Source organism: Prenolepis imparis, unplaced genomic scaffold (genome assembly GCF_030444845.1).
Source record: "Prenolepis imparis isolate NDT839.2.m4 unplaced genomic scaffold, iyPreImpa1.0 SCAF_2, whole genome shotgun sequence".
Classification (NCBI taxonomy): domain Eukaryota; kingdom Metazoa; phylum Arthropoda; class Insecta; order Hymenoptera; family Formicidae; genus Prenolepis; species Prenolepis imparis.
The window spans coordinates 1473586-1490942 of NW_028141160.1; the positions used below are offsets into that span (position 1 = coordinate 1473586).

General features: G+C 36.6%; 2 protein-coding genes and 1 long non-coding RNA gene across 4 annotated transcripts; all 3 read right to left on the reverse strand.

Annotated features, from left to right (window-relative positions):
- Positions 1–2397: 2397 nt before the first annotated feature.
- LOC145945787 (cytochrome P450 6A1-like) lies at positions 2398–5822 on the reverse strand. 2 transcript variants are annotated; one of them, XM_083054942.1, is made up of 6 exons: positions 5731–5822; positions 4770–5142; positions 4034–4559; positions 3622–3858; positions 3178–3429; positions 2398–3065 (listed from the first exon to the last, which is right to left on the reverse strand). In XM_083054942.1, the coding sequence occupies exons 2-6, from the start codon at positions 5100–5102 to the stop codon at positions 2893–2895; spliced, it is 1521 nt and encodes a 506-aa protein (XP_082911068.1). In that variant the 5' UTR covers positions 5103–5142; positions 5731–5822; the 3' UTR covers positions 2398–2892. The 2 variants fall into 2 exon arrangements, with proteins under 2 accessions (XP_082911068.1, XP_082911077.1); XM_083054951.1 differs by having other exon boundaries at positions 2401–3065; positions 3622–3843.
- A 4885-nt stretch (positions 5823–10707) lies between these two features.
- LOC145945807 (uncharacterized) lies at positions 10708–13891 on the reverse strand. The gene is made up of 4 exons (XR_014426924.1): positions 13724–13891; positions 13213–13375; positions 13050–13141; positions 10708–12926 (listed from the first exon to the last, which is right to left on the reverse strand). It is a non-coding gene; the product is annotated as an uncharacterized LOC145945807 (long non-coding RNA).
- Positions 13892–14001: 110 nt separating this feature from the next.
- LOC145948868 (uncharacterized) lies at positions 14002–14982 on the reverse strand. The gene is made up of 4 exons (XM_083058416.1): positions 14552–14982; positions 14378–14461; positions 14239–14295; positions 14002–14150 (listed from the first exon to the last, which is right to left on the reverse strand). The coding sequence occupies exons 1-4, from the start codon at positions 14871–14873 to the stop codon at positions 14002–14004; spliced, it is 612 nt and encodes a 203-aa protein (XP_082914542.1). The 5' UTR covers positions 14874–14982.
- Positions 14983–17357: the final 2375 nt, after the last annotated feature.

A 17357-nucleotide genomic window follows, 5' to 3' on the forward strand; every position in this document is an offset into this window, starting at 1 on the left:
TAAAAATGAGAAAAGAAAAACTAAAGAGATGGAAAAAGTCTCAATCGTTACATGATTTCATAGAATATAAACGCTGTAGAGCATTAACAAAAAAAAACTTTTAAAAAGAAGAAAAAAGAAAATTTTATTAACTTTTGCAACGCGCGGTATAAATAAACATTCTAACCTCGCGTATGTATGGAACATGAAAACTTTTAAAAACATTAGAAAAAAAATTAATTGGAACACATGGTAAACAAAAGACAGAGAGGCGGAAATCCTCAAGACTATTGACGAATTGGCTCCCCCCTGGGTTCCACAGAAAGCCGTAAGTATGAATCTGAACATAAAAAAAAGTCAAAGACAAATGGAACGCAATGAATGCGACATTCAAAATGAAGAAACTCGAACGGGCTTTGTATTTGATTAGACGGGACTCAGCGCCAGGTAGAGATAAAGTAGACTACAAGATGTTAAAGAAACTACCAACTACCGCTAAAGGGATATTACTCGATATTTACAACAAAATTTGGAAATAGGAAGTCATACCATCCGATTGGAACAAATATCAAATATTATTCATCGATAAAGTAGGAAAGGAGAAAGTCAGACCCATTGCACTGTCATCATGCGTGGGAAAAGTTATGGAGCGAATGGTCAATGAGAGACTCATATGGTGGGCGGAGAAAAAGAAAATCCTTCATAGAACGCAAAACGAATTTAGAAGAGGAAGGTCTCCTGTGCAGAAAATCTAGGGAAAATAGTATCAGACATCAGGTGCTCGATGTACGACGATAAATACACATTGGCGGCCTTTCTAGACGTGACGTCTGCTTATGACAACGTGGACTTTAACATTATGGTCAACAAGTTACGAGAAGAGAAATGTCCGGACGGTATACTAACAATTGGTTACAAACACGCGAGACTAAATTTATAGTAAATAATCAGTACTGTACACATAGAAACGTAAGCAAAGGTTTGCCTCAGGGAGCTGTACTCAGCCCGTTGTTATATGCAATATATACAAATAGGATAGCGGATATATATAGGCTAGAAAATAACATTAAGATTATACAATTCGATGATATAGCTATATATATTTGCGGCAGAAATAGAAAAGATAACAGGATAAACCTAGAAGTTGCGGTAAATAGAGTAGCAAAAAATTTAGAGAAACTAGGACTAAGTTTAGAGCCAAGAAAAACTTCGCTGGTAGAATATTCTAAAAGTGGCTACTACGATAAAAGGTTATATATTAAAGTCAAAGGAACGAGAATACCAAATAGTATAGCTTTATACAGAGTTTAAATTTTTAGGCATATGGCTCGATAATCGACTGAAATTCTGTAAGCAAATTAAGGAAATAAGAGGCAAAGTAAAAAAAGCCAACTCTATTCTAAGATACCTAAGTAATGTAACCAGAGGCATAGAAGTCAATACAGCGCTAATATTATATAAAAGCTTAGTTAAGTCGACTATGGACTATGGATTGTTCATTTATGCACCCAGGGAATCTGCCCAAGCATTAACTAAAGGGCATTAACTAAACTAGAAAGGGGCCAATATTTAGGTATAAAAACTGCACTAGGGTATAGAAATAGTACCCCTAATAACGTGATAATAGCCGAAGCCAAAGTTGTAATGCTTTTAGATATGGCAAAAATGTTATCGAATAACTTTTGCATTAAAACTTTAAAATATATGGAACAGTACACAAAATAAAATCCAAGCGGAATCAAACAATAAAGGAACATTTTATTTCAGGAATTATTATAAAAAAAAACGGAAAAAAGCATGGTTTGACAATATTAATACAAAAAGATATTTTATCACCTTCATTAACCGAATCAAAGCCAATCATTATAATTTAAACGAATCTTTGGCGCGAAAAAACTACATAGAAGACTCAAGATGCGAATGTGGATACGAGAGAGAAAACATTGATCACGCGATATGGCAATGCCACAAATACGACACAGAAAGGAAAGTGCCAGGCAACGAGCTATCTCGAAGAGGATTAGACGGCAGTGAAAGTATATTCGAACTAATCAAACATAAACAGTTGGAGAAGATCAATCAAGTTAATTTTTAAGCATATTATTAAAAAGATCAACAAAGTTATATAATATATAACAAACAACAAGGATCAAGAACCCAGACGTTATATAACCTCTACGGGAGGTTGAATGCGCTACTTCTCATCATCCGGCGAGAACTGCTCCAAAAAAAAATAGAAGTTTAAATATGTAGCAGATATTTAATGTAGTAAAAAAATTAAATTTCGTAATATATTTTAAACAAATTCACGTGTTGATAATGTCTAATCGAATTTTATAAGGTAAGGGAAATGAATCAAATTTAAAAATCATTTAGACTATTCTGTCTAGAAAAATTATATGCGCCTTGTATTTCTCTTATATCGGTACATGCAAATAAATGAATAATAAATCGATTATCGCGAAATTTTTATACATTATGCAAAAAAAACCGTTAACTACATTTCATAAATGTGTAGACAACTCACATATATGTGGTTTATTCTTTGCATTCTTTTTGCGGAAGAAAATATATTACAGCATTCTTAGTAACATATGTTTTTTAATGACATGCAATTTTTAATATGTGTTTGTATTTTTACTATTCGGTTGAATTCCATTTTGCGTGTTATTTTCGTATAATTTTGTCAGGGTGTTTTTCAATATAAATTTTAATAATTCAAGTACTTTATTTTTCTTAGCTAAATATAATTAGATTTTATCTTAGATTAATATTATAATAGTGACAATTAAACTTAAAATTAAACAATTTATATAATATATGTATGTATGTTACGCACGTAACGACGTAAATTAAAAATAATTACATTAAATTTTTTACATATACTTCTTGAGTGAAGTGACAAAACTTAAATTAGGCTCGATTAATTTTAATTATTCTCAAATGGATTCCATCTTTTGGAGCTAATAGAAGCGCTTTAGGATTACTTACGTAGGGTATTTGCGTTTTATCACAAGTTTCGACTTTAAAATTTTGTAATATTTTTATAAGACCAATCTTTGTCTGATAAATAGCAAAGCGGGAACCTGAAAATAAAAAATAATTATAACAAGAAAAATTTCCCAAATTAAAAAAATTTTTTTTAAGGCGAAACGAACAGAAATTGGAGAAAAAGAAAATCTATGCATTTCACTTTACCAATGCAATTTCTTGGTCCATCACCAAAAGGTAGATAATGCATCGCATGCCTAGTTTGCACTATTTCGTCAGCAAACCTTTCTGGATCAAAAATATCTGGCTTCGGATAGATATGCGGATCCCGATGAATCGCGAAAACCGGAATCCATACCTTTTGGTCTTTTGGTATATTAACTGTGGTACCAGCAAACGTATAACTTGACATTGATTGTCTCATAAGATATGATCCTACCGGATATTTTCGTAAAGTCTCTGCATAAGAACAATGTAAGAAATAATTATTTGAAGAGTTACTTGTGAAATATAAGTTATGTAAATGACTGTAAGTATATGTATTAAAAGTTAATTGACTCTCTAGCAATAAACTATTAATATTCTAATGGCGCTGAGAAACAACAGCACACTTTTCTCTCTTTTATTAACTTTTTTCGTTGAAAGACGTACCTTTAAAAACTTTGTCCAAGTAATTCATCTTCTTTACGTTCTCGTATATTAAATTGTTACCGTTCTTGGTGTACTCTTTGTCAATTTCCTCACGTAATTTGTCTTGTATATCTTGATTTATTGCCAATTCATAGAGTGCATGGCTTATGGTCGTTGATGAAGTTTCAAAGCCGGCAAGGAAAAATACGAATGCTTGAGAAGCTATGAAGCTGTCGGTCAATTCTGAAATGTGATTTTCTTTTTACGATTTAATTCCGTTTCTTGTCAAATATTAAAAATTATATGAATAATTGATCTATTTACTGATTAATATATAGTAAACTGATGTATTTTGTATACGCACAAATTTATAAACATTTCCGTCTAAAGAACATTTGTATGATAGAAAATATTCATACGGACAGTCACTTACTGATATCACTCACTTTCTCTGGATGTTTTTTTAATTCGCGCAATATATCAATGAAATCATGTCTAATGACATTATTTATTTCTCTATATTTCATGGTATCTACAACAACGCGTGTGAAAAATGTAGTAATCTCCGATGGTAGTAGGATATAATTGAACACTCCGTAGAGCCGTGGCAGGAATTGTCTTATTCTTAACAGTATAACATTTTTCCAGGTTGACGCAAAAATTAATCTTCCCATCCTGCGAAATTCGCTGTCTTCATCCGAGAGAGCATTCATCTCGAGGCCAAAAGCACAAGTACCGATTACATCGGTCGTAAACTTGGCTGTCAATTCGCGACATTCTATGGGTTCGTTCTTGTTTATTATTTTATCTATATATTGTTGAAGATGATCGGCGCATTCCGACATTAAAGAGAACATCTCCTTTAATTTACCGGATGTAAAAACAGGCGACAATCTTATTCTTAAAGGTCGCCATCTTTTAGGCTCCAAAGCGAGAAGATGTTGCGACAATGAGTCAGTCTGCAATATAATAAAAAGACATAATTATATTCGAGTAAGTTTTCGAAATTTAAGAACATTTTTACTAGATTACACGAAATTGACTAGAGAAACTTAATTTGTCGCGATTTTCAATAATTCCGAATTGGAAAGAAAAACTATCAAAGTTATCAAAACATATTTATATAATTCGAATATTATAATATAAGTTAAAAATATTTTTGCACATACTTTTTCACTAACAGGAATTCCTCTGTCGGCGAAGGTGGTAAAATCTTTGATGAGAATATTCTTAATTAAATCTGGATCTTTTACAATAAGGATGGGTGTTTTCCTAGCGAATATTCCAATCATGGATACGTCTTTGTACTCGTTATATATGTCCCTAATGTAATCACCAGTGAACTTTTTATTGAATATGACATCTTTAATATTACCAAAAATCGGTATCGGTTGTGGACCGAGAACGCCACGTGATTTCCAAAAGTCATAGTTTGATGTGAAGTAATAATATACAGTGAGACATGTGGCAGCAATGCCGCACAATATTTCAAAGGTTTCCATTATCCTGCAGCTGTTGATCAATTATCTCGAGCGACGTTTGCTGAAAAAGAAAAAACAATATTTCGAGAAAGAAAAAGCTTGTTTTAAAAAAATTAAAATTTAGTAAAGAAAGTTTGATAAATCAAATACATATTTAACGAAATATAAATTTATGATAACTGAATTTAAGCGGATTTTATCGATATCAGATTGATCGAAAGATCTCTTACATAGATGTATATGATATGCATATATCGAAATACTGATCAAAATATAAAAACTTTCTTTCAGTAAGAATACTAAATAAATGTTTGCAGATTGTTGAGATAAAAATGACACACAGATTATTCATATTGCGCAAATTATGTCGTCATGCAAATGATCTTTCTTTTAAATTTCATCAATATAATTTAGCGACGAGTGACAAAATAAAATTTTATTTTATAATTTTTATGAATACATAATCTTATCTATCTCATGGCAATTGATTACTTGTTTTTATAGACCCGATTATAATTTAAATAAAAAAAAATTTATATGAATTTGATTCAAATTTACCAATTAAATAAAATCAATTTATGATTGAATCTAATTAGACATCAATCTTTCAAGACATAAAAATAGAACGAATAAGAAATTATTTCTTTACCTTAATATATATACAGTATATCACGAAGATATGTAAGAAAGCTGTCGAATTGTGTATTTATTTGTAATGAACAGGGATGAGCAAAATGAGTGACCAAACCTATTTAAAATAGAAAATGCAAAATAATTTGAGACCTTCCATTTACAAATGCAAAATTTTAAACACCCATTTAAAATAGGAAATGGAAAATAGGCATTTTTAAAATGGTTTTTTAAATATTTATAGAAATAAGAATTTACATTCTTATCTATATATTTAAATTCTTATTTCTTTTATTAAATTATATACTTTTATTAATTTATATACTTTATGAACTTTCTTTATGAGTTTTCTTTATAAACTTTCTTATATATATTTTTTAAACATTATAAACTTTACATAAACTTTACGGATTTTTAATATAAACAAAAAATATATTTACATGTGGATTTACAATAAAATGTTTATCATTGTTTACGAAATATTTACTTAATAATTTTTTAAATAATATTTTAATTGTTATACATACATATACATATTATTAATATTTTGATTAATTTTTAGTTTGCAAGAAAATTGCATTTAAAATAAAAAATGAGTAATGAAAACCATTTAAATGTAAATGTAAAATAGTTTTCGAAAACATGTGTTAAATGCAAAATACAAAATAGACATTTTACATTTTATTTTTGTATTTTAAATACATCTATTTCAAATAATGCACATTCTTGGTAATGAAGTGGAGATAAAGTAGGCGATAAAGTATATGGCAGAAGTTGACAGATAGTTTGCAGAGAAAAGTTGGCAAAGATTATTAACATATACATATAACATACTTTTACTGTATAGTTTGGAATTAAAGAATGTGCTTCACACACACACACACACACACACACACACACACACACACAAACACACACACACACACACACACACACGCACGCACGCACACACACACACACACGCACACACACACGCACAAGATTATGCTTCAAGAATAAAAAAGGTGTGTGAAGTTGGCACCTCATGTTCAAAAATCGGAGTTTTTATCAAGAGTTCCTATTGCACCCCAAATAGTTCTACAGTTCCTGATAGGTTTTAGAAATAGTTCCGGTGAAATACCTAAAAATATATCGTTTTGAAAAAATGAGGTGCCAACTTCACGCACCCGAATAAAAACTTGTCACGTACTATTAAAAATTCAAATTAATGCGACGTAATAAAATCAGAAGTGCCGTTTACCAGCAACACCTCTGAACCACAAATACATCAAGCTGATGACTTTTTATCACACGTTTGTGTATGTACACCAGCGAATGGAAAAGTTGCACTACTCTTTTTGATTAAATCCCTCTCGATAAATCACATTTTTTCGTTTGCAAGTGCATCATTCACTTGCAAACGAAAAAATGTGATTTATCGAGAGGGATTTAATCAAAAAGAGTAGTGCAACTTTTCCATTCGCTGGTGTACATACACAAACGTGTGATAAAAAATCATCAGCTTGATGTATTTGTGGTTCAGAGGTGTTGCTGGTAAACGGCACTTCTGATTTTATTACGTCGCATTAATTTGAATTTTTAATAGTACGTGACAAGTTTTTATTCTTGAAGCATAATCTTGTGCGTGTGTATGTGTGTGTGTGTGTGTGTGTGTGTGTGTGTGTGTGTGTGTGTGTGAATGATTTCCGCAAATGACCGTGAAATACCAAGAATTGAGGACATTCTACTCTCTCCAGGAACGAAATACAGGTACATTTCAAATTGATTTCTTTCAAAAAGGATACAAAGATAAAATTATCTTTCAAAATGTTATGATTATTCGTACGATATACTTGAATGTTTTACGAGCTTCGTAAGCCTTTACGACATACAGCACCAGTAGTATGTGGGCCACTATAGTGAGTCAAAACAAACCCCCACCACTCGGCCACTGGCGCCAGAGGGGCGTGGCTAGACAGGGTTTTTCGATCCGTGATTGGTCGATCCGCTAATAGGGGTCATTAGGCCCAAGGCTCTGATAGGCCTAACTATAGTGGCCCAGCACTCTGATTGGTTGGTTTTGTTTTTGGGAAGAGAGTGGGAGAGTAGGCAGGGTTTTTGAAAAAAACCGACAAAATGGCGATAAAATATCGTGGTATAGCGTAGCAGGCGTGGGGATTATGACACCCCATTCCGTCTATAATAGGCTCTAACTATAGTGGCCCAGCACTCTGATTGGTTGATTCTTTTTTTTTTGGAAGGGTAGGGGGTGAGCAGACAGCGTTTCTAAAAAAAGCCGAGAAAATGTCGATAAAAAAAACGCGGTATAGCGAAGCCGTCATAGAGCGGATGGTCCCCGGTAATCGTGTATAGCGCTGAAAAAAGATAAATAAAAAACGCACTAATTTCGGCTGACCGTCGTTACTTGGCGTCGCATTGACGGTAATAGAGAAAATCGTCGGCATCGTCGCTAATAGAGAAAACAAAAAGATATATAAAAAGTACATGCGGCTAGCGTCCGCTTTCAATTTAGGCTAATTATCGTCACCTCAGGTAACAAAAAGAGGACTAATAGAAAACACGTGCATTCGAGTTCGCATTCTAGTGACGCTACGTAAAGGTTTTATTGCTGAAAAGAATAAAATTATTTCGAGGTAAAGGAAGAATAGAGAATGAAAATGTAAGACAATTTAAGGTACAAAATTTTACTTTATGGTAATTTTTAAATAAAATCGATATTATTACATAAACATGATACATAAAAATATATTTCCTTTATAGCATATTACATTTAAAATAACAGGAATATGACATTTTATTGTTACAATTGCAGAGAATTATTACTAATACTATATACATATACTTTTTACAAAAATTTACATTGCTTTCCTAATAAATGTATAAAATACTTATATAAAATATTGAAGAAAATATGCGAGAAAAGAATTATTTCGATGATAAATATCCGTACGGAATCGAGTAACGGCTATTAATAAATCTACGTTTCACCAACACTGGTGCGCATATTTGCGTCTCGTCCCGCGTTACAATTTCATGAAACGCAGTGCGTCGAATTGCGCTAAAACGTAAATTTATTGTAGTTTCATCTTATTCTTCGTTATCTTCTTGTTCTTTTTCTAGATTCTTTTCTCGCGCTAATAATAATTTTTTAATGCTATTAAAATTAATGCGCCGTGAGTTCTCATAATTGAGGGTTATTCCCTTAACTTTACAGGTTTCATATACTCGACCCTCGGGTATTCGCACGATGTAGGCGTAAAATTTTGGGCCACCGGACACGAACTCTTCGATGTAGCTACCGCGTCCGTAGCTCTCGAGTTCGTCGGTCATATCGCCTAGAAAATTACGTGTGAGGTTCATATTCAGTCGGATCACCGGTGCTCGCACATAAATACAGGAATCAGTAATATAACACGCGACGATCTAAACGCTCTAAATATTCGTATAATTTTAAACGTGCTTGCGCTGTCGTATATGCGGCTATCACTACGTTGGTTATCGGCGAGGGTACGACAGCCTCTTGTCGCAACCGCCACGAAACATATATTACCTCATCGTTTACAGGTAATATATCGGTTATCTCGTGCTCGGAACTTGTTAATAACAACATAAAACGCTGATGTGTCTTAACGACTTCGGTGTTTGATAAATTGGATCGCTGGCCGAATTTACCCCAGAATGAATTCAGACAAAGCTTCGCGACCGAGCGTAAACCGGGATTTCGCGCAATGTTACGCTTATCGAGAACAATACCCTCGGTTTCCTCGTACTCCCGCAGGTATCGCTCTTAAGCGTCATCGTCCTCGCATTCGCCCGGCCACCCGCTTGTTTCCTGTTTAAGTTGTAGAAATGAGTTTATATATTCGGCGAACAATCCACCTTGCTGTGTTTCGCGATTATATTGGCTAATTTTATATTGCCAAATTTCATTTACTTTTGTCACGAGATAACCTTTTTCGATGGCCTTGCGTAATTCGCAGGTCACCTACGTGCCCTCGAATTCGCGTTCGCTAGGACGCTCGTGCGTACACGACGTCAGCGAAAATGTTTCGCAGCAACTGCGACATAAGGCGAATAACAATTTTCCGTGCACGCGATACGGGAGTACTGGATGAAATAAATTGCGCGGTGGAAGTACCGTACAACGTACGAGGCCTTCGACAGTATCAAAATCATAATTCGGAGCCGTTCCGATTAAAGTGGAACATTCATCGCCGACATAAATATCGGGATGGCCGATAGGGAAAGCACCCGTCTTCAATACATACGGGTACAAAGAACATACATCCACGTAACGTATTTTCTCCGCATCCGTGATTTTGTAAAGAGTCGCGATATTTCCCGTACGTCCACCGAAAAATGCGTCGCGAGGATCGAGCGGTGCTGTTTCCACCATCGGATGGCTCTCGAGAAATTCGCGCATCTCGCGATTGTCCCGCATTTCCCGATCGAAGATACACTCCCACTTTTCTGTCACCAAGTACCCCCGTTGTCGCAGTCGCCACGAGATCGCGAGAGTTCGTTCGTATCGCGAGTCAATCGTATCTTTACAGTCCATAGCCGACGAAAGCGTTTTATCGCGATTTATCGGAAAGCACGATGTACGTACATCCATGCCAAAAGCAGCCGTGGAATTGCAGCACGTGACGCGACGTTACTCCCGTTTCCGATGTTTTTTCATAATAACCATCGACGAGTGTGCCGTTGATTGTACGATATTCGCGCGCGCCCTGCGTGGTTTATAGGAAGAGTGAGCTCGCGCTCCTTCCATACCAGCCACTGCAGAGCTTTACGCGAATACATGTTCGCTTTTCTGTATCCGCCGGCTGGAATGACACCTATTGTATTCAAGTGTAAGAAGTTTTTCCGAAAAACTGTCATACACGTCGAAGCGATAGTTGTACATTTCTCGAACGGACATACATTTCCGCGATCTATAAAAATTTTTTTAAACGCCATGCACGCTCGTCGAAGTATATCAACATCGGTACGGCAATATTGCACTATCTCGCGTTGAAAATCAAACACGGAGTTTTTTAGCCGCATGTCCGTGTGCCACGCGAGAAAGCGTTCGCGCTCTTCCGATTTCATAGTTTCGGGAGAGTAGTAATGTGCAGCGGGTAATGGTCCGACATACGATTGATTTTTGATAGTATTGAATAAATGCGGAAAAATGCCTTTATCCGACGTATCCTTCAACCCGAAAGCCTTCGGTAAATCAGATAATCGCATCGGCATATAATTCACGCTATCGATAAACTTTGTACGTCCAACCGTTAATACGACGATCTTTGTCTCGTTCAAAATCACTTTCGGCTCGAGATTCACGCGATTTTCTACAATATATTTTAAAATAAATTGAGCGTCGAACGCTTTCGCATTATATGCTATGCATATGATCTGTTTGAAATATTTCGTCTTTCGCGTTGCGAAATCGACAAAATGTTTCACCGATCGTTACGAAACACGAACTCTCGCACTCCGCACCAGTGACAACGCACGGACATATCGTTGTTTTGCGAGCACACTTCGCAAATTTGTTGCGCGACGCAGAGTGTCGGAACGTGTTTTTTTACGGACGTCGTACCTTCGATCGTTTCGTCCTGCCGCGTTTCAAAATCGTAAAACACGAATGCTACGCGTCCTTTTCTGCCTTCATATGCAAATTTGCTCGCTTCCTCATTATCAATTGCGCTTTCTTGGCGCTTCTCGGCGGATATACCTACTGTCGACGCTTCTACCACCGGATGTGATGTCGACGACGATGATCCGACGGAGGAATTAACGTCGCGACGAAGAGGTCTCATATAGCATAAAAGATTTCGAGGTTGCGCCGAATGACATAATCTACAGTAAGAAACGCTGCATTCGTGTTTCGCTTTCGCTTTAACTACACAGCCGCATTCATCGCAAAATCGTATGACACTACAAACACTCGCGTGCGATCTACCGTCATATGATTTTTCCCTACGATGACGCTCGAAACACGATGCACCGTAAAACGTCCGATTGCATGCGTCGCATTTTACGATTTGCGCGTCGAAGTAATTGCACGCTGGCACGGCAAAACAACGCGGACATTTATTTGAACACCGGTGACCGCTACCTCTATCGTTTCGAAAGCCTACATTACACGCTACGCAATAATTACGAGAACCCGCGGCGGCTTTTAAATTTAATACAAGGTTGAAATGACACGAATCCTCATAATACATAATATTTAGCCGATGAGAGGATTCGCGTCCGAGAGAAGCGAGTATCGCTGTGCCGTCGTAGAACGGTTTCTCGCCGCGACCAAAAGTACTAAAATTATATACAGCGATAGCGATATTATCAGCGGCCAGATATCGCTGAAAGCGCTCGATTTCATGAATCCCGCATCCTTCTTCGGGTATTATTACACCAGCATTTCTTGTTAATTCTAACGCCCATTCGCGTTGTAACACCGATTGCGGATGCCTAACTCTATTCCATTTATCGTGTAATTCTCCCGTATGTATGTTACCGCGTTCACAATAAATTTGCGCTACTACGAGAGAGCGCGGAAAACACAAGTTGTCAGAATTAGCTATTTCGATTATCAAGCGCTTCGCGATATTTTCACGCGTTAATGCGACACGCCCGCGATCCGAAGGAACAGCGATGTTGAAAATATGTACATTAAATTGTTCGGCGATATCGAGTCCTCCCGCGCTCTGCGCTACCGCGCTCACGAGACCCCAAATATCCTCGTGGATCAAGTCGCGCACCGGACGAAAAGATAAACCCGCGAGATCGTGCGATAAATTCGGCGAATCGAACGATAATCCTACATAATCGCCCGGTTCACTCGAATTTGTCGCATACGCGTAAATTTCTCGAAACGCGTTTTCTAAGGAACGATAAATATCCCCGCCTTCGGGTAACGGACGTATCGCGAAACTCGCATCTCTTCCGATTACCCCGAATCTTCTAAATCGACGCGCATTTTCTCTAAGCAAAGTTATATAATTAAAATTATCGCTGACCTGATTTGCTGTTGTCGCGCCTGCTGTTGCGATTGTCTATGCTGCTCCTCTTCCACATCCTCTTCACCCTCTTCCGCCTCCGACGAAATATTATCCTGTTCATGCTCTTCCCTCGCGATTTCTTCTCCATTATTCTGCGAGTGCGATAATAATACTCTCTCAGGCGCGTCGCTTTGCTCACTTCCTCTACCTCCTCTGCCACTTTGTACTATTGAAAAAAGAAAATTGTTAAATCGAATATACATTATATAAAATACTAAGATATTGCTTTTCTTTTATACTCGAATTTAATCTTCGCGCAACTGCGTTATAATACAACGAGATAACTCACCTTTTCGTGGTAATCGGCGTATCTCGAATAACGCTTCCCGCTCCCCCGCCGCTAATATTCCGGAGAATAGTTAACCGACAAGCGACGAATTGCTAAAAATTTAAATCTGTTTAAGATTAAATTTGAACATAAAAATTTGAAAAAAGTAAAATAACTCCGTTACCTTCCACACGAGGATCGTATTCATCTTCTTCGTCCTCCTCGTAATTTTCTTCCTCCATTTGTTCTTCCTCTTCCTCCTCCTCGTCTTCTTGCTCGTTGTGAACGACGGAACGTCGGAGTGAGTTTGGCGAGCAACAGAGTCAAGCGACACGTAACGTCAACAACTATATTTATAACAATTAATCACAAGTCAACACAATAAAGAATTTACAGTAACAAAATCGAGACCTCCGCGAGCGACGGTACGCGTAAAGGAAGGACGAGCAATCCTTTTCTTATTCAAAAATGCACTCTGTTCTCCTCGATAGCTAAGTCGAATCAGGGCTGCGGTCTCTCGAGGGGAGGTTTATATAGCTATAGCTTTCTCGAACGTTCTCGATTGTTTTCGAGCGTTGTCAAAACGGGAAGGTCGTTAAGGAAAAGAATAAGTCATCATAACGATTATAACGGCTCTAACTTTGTTGATGTTTTGTTTCCTCTCAAGCGACCGCGGCGTTTATCTATAGCTTTACCTTTTATACGAGAGCGCTGGTTTATTTAAGGCGCGATGGGGTAAGGGGCGATCGTACGCCGGGCGCTCATTCTAATTATTATTATGATCTTGTTTTAATGAATGATTCCTTTCAGCGACTTTTATTGGTGGAGAATCCGATCGAGAACACTCGTCTTCCTCCGGTTCCTCTTCCCGCTCCATTTCTACTATTTTAACATTTGAAATTTTGTTATGAAAATAATATATAATATATAATTTAAAAGTTTTATATTACTTTGTATTTAAATTTTTGCAGAGCTATGTAAACTTATATTTTCTAAATATCGTCCTACCTTGTGTGAACACCTCGCTATCCGCTGAGCTTACAGCAATTATAAAAGCGGCGTCGTCGTCGTCGTCAACGTCGTCGTCGACATTATTATTATTAATAATATCATCTTCGTCATCTAAAATAATATATTTATATATTAAGATTACTAATTTTTTATATTTTTAAAAAAATATTTTATTATTTTTTAAAAAATGTTAACTTACCAGATATAACGATAACAGCAATCGGCAAGTTTTCCGGCGGGTGTATTCGTGCTCTTCCTGAAAATATTTAATTTTTTATCAGTAACTGTTATATATTTTACGAATAATTATTATATATGTTTAACGTTTGTAAACTTACGCGAAGGTCCTGCCTCGGGCTCTTCTTCCGCTCTGCGTCTTCGGGTGAGGTGTACTGTGGCTAATTTTACAGGAGTGTTCCTCGCTACGAATAATTAATAACGATTAAAAATTTAGGCTTATAATATAATTACTGATTCATATTTTTTCTCATCGAAAGAAATAAAATAATTACCTGTTAATTGTTTTCTTTGATAATCCGCCAGTAGATAGGCTGCATATCCACCCACATCCTCTTCTTCGTGTTGAAAAGCCTCACGCATTAATATTATTTCAGCGGCGGCGTTTAATAATTCTCTATCGCCGCCGAAATGCCTCAATCTATATAATACTCCAAGTAACGAATTGGAGATCAAGCCCGCGAATTTTCTAAAAATATTATAATTATTACACGGCTCTTCCGTCAGCCGTGATAAATACGACGCGGCATTTATCGTCGGCGACAAATTCGCGGCCAAAGTTATGCATTCAGAAATTAACTTTTTCTGAGCTGCCATTTTTTATTTGCACTTAACGTTTGCACTCACAATACTAACGCGATACGTCGAAACGTGTACGTCCACGAGACTGAGTAGCTAGGACGATGTCAAACTCAAAATGTGCATTTTCTATTACGCTTCGGAGAATTTATACTTTATATCCACGCCCACCAAAAGAAAGAAGGCGTCGAAAAATTCAACATTTTCTTCGTTTATATTTTAAAAGAGTGGGAGGTTCAGAAAAATGTTCAATTCTCCCGCTAGCGCTTATTTTGTTTTTCGAAAAGGAGGCGGACATAGAGCATACGCACATTTCTTAGTCTACTTTACTTACCTATCGAATGGTGCTTTTCTTAACAACTAGGCGTGGCTGAAAGTTAGTTATTTAATTGGCAAACGTCGATTTTCTTTCCGACGAATATTCTAGATGGTGTTTGAGTTTTACAACTATTTTCCTAGCCGGGTCGGGGAAAATCATAAAATCATTTACTCTTATTTCTTCAGATACAAAAAATAGTTGTATAGAATATAAACCTGCTTTTTTTTATCCCATCATATAATGTTACGAGGTCTAAATCGCCGATCTTACTTTTTCTTGTCCGCAAACATTTATTTTACTTTTTATTATAGGGTTTATTACAGAGGATTATTACACGTTATTCTTCGACCTAATCCGGCGTTGTCGAACTCGCAAATCCTTATTACTATATTTTAGAGCAAAAAATATTTTCAAATAAAATATAATCTCTCACGCGTTTTCTTTTTGTTTAATGCGATTTGTTTAAACATAATTCGATTTTACATAAAAAATTAATTTTCCGTTTATTCACTTATGTTGAAGAACAAGATATTATATAGAAATCCGCCAAAGGATAATCGAACATAGTGCGCGGCTGCGGGGAAGTCTCTTGCCCCACGCCTCTCCGACAACACGCTCCTTGCCGCGCGCGAAAAAACGCGCCTCTCGCGCGAGAGCGAAAAGAAAGGCGGCCGGTCGAGAGGACGAATAATAATAACACAAAGACAATAAACGAATTTAAAGGAGACTTCGACCGCTCGGGTAGAAATCTTTCCGAGACGATCTCGACTGTTCTAGAAAACAAAACAGTATAAATTCACCTCTCGAACGACCGTCAAAGACACTATCTTAGTAGCGCGCTTCGCGAAACGATTATCGATCCTTACTCAATTTTTCTTCCAGTTGCTTGCGGAGCTGAAAAATATTAAGACTCTATTTAATATTAAATTGCTTTTCGTGGCTTATTATTGTGATTCAATTTAAGTTTGTAAAGAATGTGAATAAATGTTATTTTTGTTAGTGACGTTGAGTGAGATTCCTTTATCGTACCAGCTTCAATTAAAAACAACTTACGTACACAAATTTTGTTGTCCTCTTCTCTCGTGTTACACGATCTCAAATCTCATCTCTAGAAATTTCTAAATGTTTCTAGAAGTTTTTTATTTACACAGGACTGAACATGAAAAATCCTGATTTTTCACATATAAATTGTCTTCCCCACTTTGATTTTTTAAATTTTTGCGAGAGAGGGAGATTGGCAATATAAGCACGTCGACAAATCGCTCTTCCGTATTCATTCGAATTCGAGCGTACGAAAACATAAGTTTGTGCTACGAAGAAAGAATTCCACGTGATTTCGCCATTTTGCTGCGTGTCGTGACTATTCGTGTCGTTTTACAAGTGAAAACAATGGCCACACGTAAGGAAGTAACTACGAGGGTGATTTGAAAAGTCCGTGCAAAAATGAAAACTACTTAATTTTTCGGGATAAACTTTTTTTATTTTTCAACGTAGTCTCCTTTTAGGCTTATACACTTCGTCCAACGCTGCTCCAGTTTGTTGATCCCTTCCAAATAATAAGATTGGTCCAACTCTGCAAAATAGGCATTCGTTTCCGCAATCACCTCCTCGTTTGAATAAAATCTCTTTCCCCCCAGCCCTTTCTTCATATTGGGGAACAAGTAGTAGTTCGAGGGAGCCAAATCTGGAGAATAGGGGGGATGCGGAACGAGTTGGAACCTTAATTCCATCAATTTTGCGGCTACAACTACAGATGAGTGAGCTGGTGCGTTGTCGTGATGGAAAAGGACTTTTTCATGCCCAAATGTTGATGCAAAATATTATGTACCCGTTCACTCGAGATGCCCACAGCACTAGCAATCTCGCGCACCTTCACTCTTCTATCATCCATCATCATATCATGGATTTTATCAATGATTTCTGGAGTAATGACCTCAATAGGGCGTCCAGAACGTTCAGCGTCACTTGTGCTCATATGGCCACTCCGAAAATTTTGAAACCACTTATAAACTGTTCTAATCGAAGGTGCAGATTCACCATAATGTTTATCAAGCTTCTCCTTAGTCTTCTGAGGCGATTTGCCTTTCATAAAGTAATGTTTTATCAACACACGAAATTCTCTTTCATCCATTTTTTGGAAATCACTCGACTTTTTCGATTCAAACGAACGCCAAACACAGAGA